The following is an 11,155-nucleotide window of genomic DNA, read 5'->3' as shown; positions in this document are numbered from 1 at the left end:
TCAGAACTCTAAGCACCTGAGAGAGAGTGGGCACCTCCCAGAACATTATATTGTGCCACGCCCAACAGAAATACTCCACTTGGATAACATTTACAATCAGCTCCTCAGTTGCTCATTCCACCACTGAGTTTACAATGACTTATGGGTAGAAAAGCCATACTAAGTAATTTACTACACTGCAGCATCTATCTCAGGGAAATGTTCAACTCATATGTCTGTCTATTGTTGGCTGGAAGCCACAGGTGTGGGTTCAATTCCAGACCTGAAGGGCAAGTAGGGGCCAGAGTCTCAGTGGTTCCACCAGGCTCTATCAGACCAGCAAACCTGGTCCCCCCCACTTTCTTCTTTCTCCAAATGATTTTGAGTTTGTTCTACATTGTTCTCCCTCTCTATCCAGGATCTCCTACATAGGTCCCCTTCCAAGTGGTTGACAGTAGTAGCCGGACACCATCTAGTTCTTCTGGTCTCATAGTCATATAGGCTGCAGATTGGATGGTGTACCAGTCACTAGGACTAATTGTTTCCATGAATTTTTGGTTTCCTTCATTCTTCTTTGCTATGGATGAGGAGAGACCCATCATTGTATCTAGATGGCAACTTGCAAGCTTTTAAGATCCCAGTCACTACTCACCAAGTAGGAGGTGGAACAATGTTTTGTGTAGTATGTTATGCTAGTTGAGCTTGATGTCCCCTGCAACTATGGTCCCAAGCACACAGTGAACCACTGACTTTTCAGTTTGTAGCTGAGCACTAACCATTGTGCAATCAACCATCTGTTCTATTTTTCTCCTCACTAGTGTATCAGGTGAAAGTGAGATGGCAGTGAAAGTCCCAGACACCATCACAGAATGGAAGGCCAGTGCACTCTGCTTGTCTGGAACAAGGGGACTTGGCCTCTCCCACATCATCTCTCTTCAAGTCTTCCAACCCTTCTTCCTAGAACTCATCCTTCCCTACTCTGTGGTGAAAGGAGAAGCCTTCAAACTCAAAGCTACTGTGCTCAACTACTTGTCCCACTGCATTCAGGTAAGGGCACTTCTCTAGAAGTGAATGAAGTGGAAGGAAGGACCATGATCACCACTCATTACCTAGGTCTCCAGTCTCAAGGGTTAATCATAACTGAATATAATGTATCACAATACTGGAATGAAATAAGTATTAAGAGCAAAACTACTTGAAACGCTTGAGGTTGTAAGGTTATTCTTATTCAGCCTTTTATATCTGTGTGTTCCCAAGTCCTGGCATTATTTCCAACTGATCATTTCACTTATTCACACTAACTAAAGGCAATATTTCTTCCTATGTTGATACAAGCCTTAAATCCTGGACATTCCTCTTTTTAATTCTTGTCAGTGTTTCAATTCCCTTATCACAACCATGCAAACTACAAAGTATTTGATAAGATTTACCTTGTTTACAGTTTCCTGAATGCACAAGCAGTTTGCATTCAGCTACTAACCTAAAGGTTGGCATTTCAGAGTCACCCAGCAGAGCTACAAAAGAAAGATCTTGTGAACTTCTTCTATAAAGATAAGAGCCTAGAAATTGCTATGGAGCAGTTTTACCCTGTAATATATGGGGTCACCATGAGTTGGAATTGACTCAATGGCAACAAGCTTATGGACTAGTATGCACTGTCTCCCTAAGATCTTTCCCTATGACTGGCCCTATTATCTGCCTGTGTTCTCAAACATGCCCATGGGTGTGGGGGACAGGTCAGTGTGAAGCTGGAGGACTCCTCTGCCTTCCTGGCTGTCCCAGTAGAAGAGAACACAGAATCTCACTGTATCTGTGGAAATGAGAGGAAAACTGTGTCCTGGGCTGTGACCCCGAAGTCACTGGGTGAGTGATTAAGATGTTAACACATTTCACCTCTCACATTCTGACAATTTGCTTTCTACTCTAACCCAGATTCATGCTGTTTCTCCTCCTTTAAGAATGAATTTATGGTTAGAAAATCACTAGCTAAATGGGGAAATGTTAAAAGGTGAAACTATTTGATATAAAATCACTGTTTACGTGTCCCCTCTTCCCCACCAGGGAAAGTGAATTTCACAGCATCTGCAGAAGCCCTACAGTCTCAGGAATTGTGTGACAAAGAGAAGCCTAAAATCCCAGCATTTGGACAGAAGGATACAGTAGTCAAGCCTCTGCTAGTTGAGGTATGAGAACAATATGCTTTCTTTGACTCTTGGAGGTTTTATTTTATAATACAGCATTACCTCATATTTATATGGGAGTCCTGGGTAAAGCAAAAAATTAAATATTTGACTACCACCTAAAAGGAACTCTGCTGGCATAGTGCCTAAGGTATTTGACTGCTAACCAGAAGGCTGGCAGTTCAAACCCACCAGCCACTCCTCCAAAGGAAGATTGGGCAATCTACTTCTGTAGTAATACCACCTCAGAAACCCAAGGAGGGGTCACTATGAGTTGGATCTGACTTAATGGCAGTGAGTTTGGTTTGTTTTTTGTTTTTTGCTACCTAAAAGGTTGATTGTTCAAACTCACCCAGAGGCACCTCAGAAGACAGTCCTGGTAATCTGATTCCAAAAAGTCAGAGTCTTGAAATCCTTATGGAGCACAGTTCTACTCTGTACACATGGGGTCACCAAGAGTCAGAATCGACTAGATGGCAACTAACAAGAACAATATTAAAGTGACTGTGACATCCCAGTCCCAAGAATATGGATGTACCTACAACTCAATTTTTTATATCACTTTCTCCTCCACTTTAAAGTAGTTGCTTTTCCTCCTAAACACTCAGTTTCACTTTGCTTTTTGATTTGTTTTTTTCAATACAAAGCCTGAAGGAATAGAAAAGGAGGAAACTTTCAATACGCTGCTTTGTGCATCAGGTAAGTGTCAAAAACAGATGAAGTTCTCATGTATTTTATCTTGCTAGTTATTCAGGTCACCAATACATGTAGAAAACCCATATTTTACTAATTCTCATTAATATGATCATATAAAAATAGCATTAAGAAAATTCAACTCTGTCACCTAGAATCATCTTGAAGACAATGTTCAGTCTGCAGATTTCTTCTCTCCTTGAGTATACTTAGTTATGTAGCTTTATAAACAACCAGCACTGGAGACCACTAACGTTGCATCTTAACTCCCTTGTGTATATATTTTTTTTCATTAGATACTGGAGTTCCTGAAAAGTTATCTCTAAAAATTCCTTCAAATGTGGTTGAAGGATCTACCAGGGCAACATACACAGTTTTGGGTAAGTCTCCTAGCTTCAAAGGAAGCTGCTGTCTATCTCTATAATTCTAGTGCAGAAGGCCTCACCTCACTTTTTAATGAAGTCCCTGACACTGGACATTGATATGAGAGAAAGAGCGGTAAGCCTAGGATAACAGTTTATTATTCAAGAAAAGAGTCTAACACAGATATTTCTTCATTCATATTTGTATGTACTATAAAGATGTTATATAAAACAGAGCTAACAGGGGACCAAGTTATGATAACCAAACTCCTTGAGGGAGTAAGTTTCTGGAGCTGCAGGCTCAGGACTATGGTCACAGGGGACATAAAGTTCAATTGGCATAATATTATACACAAAAACATTTCTCCACATCCTACTTTGGTGAGTAATAACTGTGGCCTTAAAAGCTTGCAAGCAGCCACCAAATATATAACTATTAGTCTCTTCATATCTGGAGCAAAGAAGAGTGAAGATAACCAAAGACGCATGGTAACCATAGTCCAAGGGACTAGTGACCAATCCTAAGACCAAATAACTAGATGGTGCCCAGCTACCATAGGCAACCACTTGGAAGAGGATCAAAATTAGCGATCTTGGGTAGAGTAGGAGAAAAAGGTGAAAGAACACGCAAAGTCATAAAAGAAGACCAGGCTTAGTGGTCTTATAGAGACTGGAAAAACCCCAAATCATGGCCCCTAGTCACTCATTCCTGTGGCTTGACTTGCAGCCAAGTAATAGGGAGGCTATATGGTGAGAAATTACACCAGGAAGGTGCACTCCTTAGAACAATCAACCATGGGTGATCAGAAGGGTAGCATTTGCACAGGGAGAAAGCTCAAAAGGCAGTAATACATAGGAAAGAATGACACAGAGAAAAGGGAACCACAGGGAGGAAGTGGGATGATAGATGTTACATTGTGGGGATTGCAATCAATGTCACAAAGCAAAATCTGTATAAACTGTTGAATGGAAAAACAATATCGTTCTGCAAACTTTGACCCATATCACAATAAAATGTTAAAAAAAAAAGGGAGGGGGAATGTGGGACATGAGAAGGTCCAATAAATGTTTTGTTACCCCTATTATTCCTTGATAGACTATAAAAAATAAACAGGATCACCTCTCTGTGCCCTCATCTTCAAGAGATTGACTAGGTGGTGATGCCTCCTAGTAGACTTCAAAGTAATTGGTAGTTCAGTTTTACCGAATAAGTGACCTATTAGAAAAGATGTATCTCCTGTGTTTCAGTTTCTTCCCTATTGTCTCCATCTTTGAACTATCTACTCTGTTTTTCTACTTTTTTTTTTCTTTCTTTTTTCCTCACCTCTTGTGCTTCTCTTCTTCCTCTTCATAAGAAGTTTGGCCTCTCAGCTAATAATCTATTATCCTATCCCACTAAAAATGGATCTCTAAGTTCCTCTGATTTATTTATTTTTACATTTTTTAATCCCCAGGTGATATACTAGGCTCTGCAATGCAAAACCTTCAGAATCTTGTACAGATGCCTTATGGTTGTGGAGAGCAGAATATGGTTCTTTTTGTCCCTAACATCTATGTTCTAACCTATCTGAATGAGACAAGACAGCTAACAGAGAAGATCAAGTCCAAAGCAATCAGCCATCTCATCAGTGGTGAGCGATTAACCCAAATGGGGAAACCTTAATTGATTCCCTAAATATATCTATCAGCAAACTCAAAGAGCATCCCTTCAGTTAAGAATCATAGTCATTGTTGCTGTGATAACCAATAAAAAGTCCTACTATACCACCATAAAGAAGCCCTAGTGGTGCAATGGTTAAACACTTGGCTACTAACTGAAAAGCTAGCAGTTTGAACTCATCAGCCACTCCAAGAGAGAAAAGACCTGGAGACTTGGTCCCATAAAGATTTCAGCTTAGGAAACCCTATGGGGGCAGTTCTACTCTGTCCTGTGGCGTCACTTTCAGTCAGAATTGATGTACAGCACACAACAAAATACAACTACAAAATTCAATGGTATTATCAAGTCTTGAAAAGACCTTAATAAAACAATAGTTGCCCTATGGTTCCTCAGTACAAACCTTGATGAAAAGATTGATTCATCTTCCAATGTTTCCACTACTTCATAAATGTGTGAAAACTTCCTCTTCAGGGTATCAAAGACAATTGAATTACAAGCATAATGATGGTTCCTACAGCACCTTTGGGGATCATGATGGTAGAACTCCGGGAAACACTTGGTAAGATAATTATTTCCATATGCTATCTGTAGACTCATAATATTTTGGCATTCTGTACATTTGGCTACTCTCTGATACTTGAAGTTCCTTTATAGAAAAGAATTAGCCTTTAAAAACCCACATATGTATCATTCCAGCTGGATAATCTCACCATTTCATCTCTGAAATCTCACCTGCTCTGCTAATACCACTCATGGAGTGAAATAAGGACCTCCACAATGGACATATAAGACAAAATGTTTTATTATGTGAAATGACAGAAGAAGCTTCTACACTGTGCATTAAGGCAGGAGAGGAGGGAAAGGACAGGAAGAGACAGCAATGTAGGAAAATGGAAAAATCATTGGAAATGACAGTGTTAGCGGTAGGGAAGCTTGGACACTCTTGCAATGCTTTCATAAGAAAAAAAGTGAAAATAATCAACTCTGTAGAAACCATAGAGCTAAAATATAATCATAGAGATTAAGAAGTAATTAAGATTAAGAATATTTAGCTCTTAGGTATTATTTCTTCCACTAATCACCCCATTAAGTTTCCCCATTGAATTTTAAAGAATGCGGTACACAAAGTGAGATTTACAAGGCAGCTAGTTCTCATGTCTCTGTCTCTTCTTTGCTGGACAGGCTAACTGCATTTGTGCTCAAGTCCTTTGCTCAAGCCCAGTCATACATCTTTGTGGAGACCTCACACATCACGAGTGCCCTTACCTGGCTTTCACAGAGACAGAAGGAAAATGGTTGTTTCCAACACTCTGGATCACTGCTAAACAATGCTATTAAGGTGATGCCTTCTGTAATTCTTTTCTGGTCTATAAAGAAAAGGATCCACAACTCATCGGTCAGTTGGTTGTACTGTGGTGGCTTACATGCAGCTATGATGCTGCAAGCTATGCCACAGTATTTAAAATACCAGCAGGGCACCCATGGCAGACAGGTTTCAACAGAGTTTTTCAGACTAAGACAGGCTAGGAAGAGGGGCCTAGTGATATATTTCTGGGGGGGAAAAAAATGGCCAGTGAAAAAACCTCATGAATAACAGCTGAATATTATCTTTTCTTTTTTCAATTTTTTTTTTTTTTTTTTATTTTAAGAGCTTGTTTTACATTCAACGTAATGCATACATTTAGTTTCACTCCCCATTCACCATGTCCAACCCTAACCCAGTCTCCTCCCCTCCCTACCCTGTAACCCTCCCCCTGTGCCCTTCATATTATGCACTCCTGTTTGTCCTCAGTTTGAATGTTGGTCCTTTGGTGTCCCATGGTCTATTGCTCTAAGGGATGTATTACCATTGAGTGTGTGGGTGTGGCATCCTGGGTTGAGTGGTTTACATGTACATCTTGTTAACTATTGGGCTGAGAGCCCACACCTGGGGGTGCGTTTTATTCCAGTTGTAGAACGTATTCCAGGGCCATAGTATTGCGAGTCTCACCAGATTTCATCTGACCAGTAATTCTGGTCATTATTGAGTTTTTGGATTTTGTTCCACATTTTCCCTCCCACTCTCTCCAGGATCTCCAGATTTGATCCTTTCCTGAGTGGTTGGCATTGGTAGCCAAATATTATCTTAATATAGTGCCAGAAGATGAGCCCATCAGGTGAGAAGTCACTTAAAATACAACTAGGGAAGAGCTGCCTGCTCAAAGTGGTGTCGACCCTAATGATGAGGATAGAGTAAAGCTTTCAGAACTTTTGTTTGATGATTTGACATCACTCAAAATGAGAAGAAATAGCTACAAACATTCATTAATAACTGGAACATGGAATATACAAAGTATGAATCTACAAAAATTGGAAGTCATCAAAATGAAATGGAAAACATAAAGATCAATATCCTAGGCATTAGAGAGCTGACATAGAGTGGTATAGGCCATTTTGAATTGGACAATCATATGGTATACTCTCCTGGGAATGACAAATTGAAGAGGAATGGCTTAGCATTCATCATCAAAAAGAACATTTCAAGATCTAGCCTGAAATACAATGTGGTCAGTGATAGGATATCTATATGCCTATAAGGAAAACCAGTTAATATAACTATCATTTAAATTTAGGCACCAATCACTAATACCAAAGATGAAGAAATTGAATATTTTTACCAATATCTGTAGTCTGAAATTGTTCAAAAATCCAATCAAGATTCATTGACAATTGCTGGTGATTAGAATGTGAAAGCTGGAAACAAAGAAGGAGGTACTGTGTTTTTATGCAAATAACACATGCCTTCTACATTTGTTTGCCAACTGCTCCCTTCCCCCAGGAGGTATTTTCCGGTAAACACTGCTATATCTTTTTTTTTTTTTTTACATGTTGCTGTAAAAAAAAAAAAAATTATCAGAGCATGTTTACAAAAATACCTCATAAGGGAAAGGAGCAATGAGCAAACAATGTAGAAGCTGTGTGTCATGTGTGTAAAAATACACACATGGAAAATATGGCCTTGGTGACAGAAATAAACACTAGAGATGGCATGACAGAATTTTATAAGACCAACAATCTATTCATTACAAATGTCTTTTTGAACAACACAAATGACAACTACACTCATGGATCTTACCAGATAGAACACACAGGAATCAAATTGACTACATTTGTTGAAAGAGACAATGGAGAAGCTCAGTATCATCTGTCAGAATAAGACCAGGGGCTGACTATGGAAAAGAACGCAGTTGCTCATATGTAAGTTCAAGTTTAAGCTGAAGAAAATGAAAACAAGACCATATAACCTTCCTAAATTTAGGGACCATCCCAATAACACTTTTGATGCATTGAACACTAATGACCAAAGACCAGACAAGTTGTAGGATGACATCAAGGGCATCATATCTGAAGAAAGCAAAAGGTCATTAAAAAGACAGGAAAGAAAAGATCAAAATGGATGTGAGAAGAGACTCTGAAACTTGTTCTTGAACATAGAATAGTATTGTAGAGAGAGAAAACCCAGTCAGTCCATGAAAATGAAATTAAGAGGATTTATTCAAAAATTTCACATCTGAATGTAAGAAAGCACCAACTCACGTAGATGAGAACCAATGAATTCCACTAACAGCTTCTAGCTAAAAGCACATATAGTCTGTGGAACAAAAAAAAAATTATAATATAATGGTTTGATTAGTATTTAGATGAGGTCACAAGGAGGATGGGTGAGGGTGGGGAATAGGCTTCTATTGGACAATTGCATACAGAAAATCACAGTGGTTTGTTTCAGGAACTAATTACAAAGCTTTTAAATTTCACTCAAATAGTGGCATCATAAAACCTTACTGGTGGATGTTTACACGGCTTTAATCAGATATCTCAGGCCTGGGTGAAAAATCCCCCTTAGTGTCAGGATCTCATTTCCCTGACACAACATGGTAAACAAAACTTTTAAGGGGTTTGGAAACTTTAGCTAAGGCCAGCTCTAAACCTTTTGAAGCCATTCCCTTCATCACATTTTTATCATATAGAAATATTTCTTTGGTGTGCTTTATATAAAAGACACCTGTGTCAAGATTTTCTTTCCTAGAGTGTATTTCCTTTACATTCTGGCTTGACTATATAGAGAGATTACTTCTTAGTTTTATGGCCTCTAGTAATAAGTTTGGTTTTGGTTTGGAGTAATTAACACAGCCAGCTGACAGGAGCTTGTAAAAGGACATTGATTTCAGCTGAACAAGCAGATTCCTAGACTGGCAGATCCAAAGAAAACAATGTAATTCAGCAAGAACTGAGGGAAATTCAATCATTCAGCTTTGTTCAAAAAGGCTTCATGAATTTCTCCTTTACAGTAGCTAAAGCAAATTGAAGAAATGATCACTTAAAAGAGCAGAACAGAAGATTTCAAAACGCAGCTCAAGAAGACAAAGTATTGTATTGAAATGTGCAAAAACTTGGAGTGAGACAATGAAAAGGGAAGAACATGTTCAGCATTTCTCAAACTGAAAGAACTGCAGAAAAAAATCCAAGCCTCAAAGTGCAGTATTGAAGGATTCTATGTGCAAGGTTTTGAATGGCACAGGAAACACTAAGGAAAGATGGAAGGAATACACAGAGTCACTGCACCAAAAAGAATTGGTCAATGTTCAACCATTTCAGGACATAGTATATGACCAAGAACTAATGGTATTAAAGGAAGAAGTCCAGCTCCACTGAAAATATTGGCAAAAAACAAGGCTCCAGGAGTCAGACAGAATACCATTTAAGATGTTTCAACAAATGGATGCAAGGCTGGAAGAGCTCAGCTGTCTATGCCAAGAAATTTGGAAAACAGCTACCTGACCAATTGACTGGAAGAGATCCATACTCATGCCCATTCTAAAGAAAGAAAATCCAATAGAATGCAGAAATTATCAAGCAATATTATTAATATCACATAAAAGTAGAGTTTTGCTGAAGATAACTCATAAATAGTTGCAACAATACATCAGCAGAAAACTGCCCGAAATTCAAGTTGGATTCAGAAGAGGACATGGAATGAGAGACATCATTGCTGATGTCAGATTCCTGGCTAAAAGCAGAGAACACTAGAGAGAGGTTTACCTGTGTTTTATTTGACCTTGTGGATCATAACAAATTATGGACAACACTGCAAAAAATGGGAATTCCAGAACACTTCATCATGCTTATGGGGAATCTGTGCATAGAGCAAAAGGCAATCATCTGAACAGAATAAGGAGCTAGTCCATGATTTAAAATCAGGAAAAGTGCACATCAAGGTTGTATCCTTTCACTACACTTATTCAATCTGTATGCTGAGCAAATAATCCAAGAAACTGGACTACATGAAAAACAGCATCAAGATTGTAGGAAGACTCATTAACAACCTGCAATATGCAGATGATACAACAATCAAAGGTCATGGGAGCAGCAGTCAAGAAATCAAAAGACATATTGCATTGGACAAATCTGCTGCAAAAGACCTCTTTAAAGAGTTAGAAACCAAAGATGTCACTTTGAGAAATAAAGTTTGACTGACTCAAGCATGATATCTTCAATAGCCTCATATGCATATGGAAGCTGGACAATGAATAAGGAAAATCAAAGAATAATTCAAATTCCAGTGTTGGTGAAGAACATTGAATGTACCATGGATTGCCAGAAGAATGAACATATCTGCCTTGGAAAATATACAGCCAGAATTTTCCTTAGAACGAAGGATGGTGAGACATTATGTCATGTACTTTGGACATGTTATCCAGAGGGGCCAGTTCCTGAAGAAAGATATCATTCTTGGTAAAGTGGAGGGTGAATGAAAACAAAATGGATTGACACAGTGACTGCAACAATGGGCAATGATTGTGAAAATGGAGCAAGACTGGGCAGCATTTTCTTCTTTGTACATAGAGTCACTATGAGTTGGAACCCATTCCACCTAACAACATAACAACAAAGATAGGGATTTTTAGGAGTGAAGGTTGCTCCTATGGGTTCCTCAGATCCTGGTGGCATAGCTTTGAAGCCAAATGATAGACTCTAAAGCTTCAAAATCTAGCAATAAATTAATAGTTTTTTATCAGATGAATTGGTATATTTAAATATATATATAAAACAAAAACCAAACTCACTGCCATTGAGTCAATTTCAACTCACAGCAACCTTCATTGGGTTTCTGAGGCAATAAATCTTAACAGAAGCAAATTGCCCAGTCTTTCCAGGGAGTGGCTGGTGGGTTTGAACCACCAAACGTCTGGTTAGCAGTCAAATGTCTTAGGCACTACACCACCTGAGTTCCTTAAAAAATC

General features: G+C 38.8%; 1 protein-coding gene across 1 annotated transcript in view; it reads left to right on the top strand.

The window, feature by feature from the left end:
* Positions 1–11,155, top strand: part of LOC103193915 (pregnancy zone protein-like) — an 80,228-nt gene that overhangs the window by 60,963 nt on the left and 8,110 nt on the right. Inside the window, exons 19-26 of the mRNA XM_007937218.1 lie at positions 798–1,026; positions 1,716–1,842; positions 2,041–2,162; positions 2,807–2,858; positions 3,149–3,232; positions 4,669–4,845; positions 5,346–5,433; positions 6,057–6,213. Coding sequence (XP_007935409.1) covers positions 798–1,026; positions 1,716–1,842; positions 2,041–2,162; positions 2,807–2,858; positions 3,149–3,232; positions 4,669–4,845; positions 5,346–5,433; positions 6,057–6,213 — 1,036 coding nt within the window. The remainder of the gene's footprint in view (positions 1–797; positions 1,027–1,715; positions 1,843–2,040; positions 2,163–2,806; positions 2,859–3,148; positions 3,233–4,668; positions 4,846–5,345; positions 5,434–6,056; positions 6,214–11,155) is intronic.

This window comes from Orycteropus afer, unplaced genomic scaffold (genome assembly GCF_000298275.1).
Source record: "Orycteropus afer afer isolate SDZICR_OR568_19922 unplaced genomic scaffold, OryAfe1.0 scaffold00040, whole genome shotgun sequence".
Taxonomy (NCBI): domain Eukaryota; kingdom Metazoa; phylum Chordata; class Mammalia; order Tubulidentata; family Orycteropodidae; genus Orycteropus; species Orycteropus afer.
Note: the sequence above shows the minus strand (reverse complement) of the source record. Positions and strands in the feature narration are given on the sequence as shown.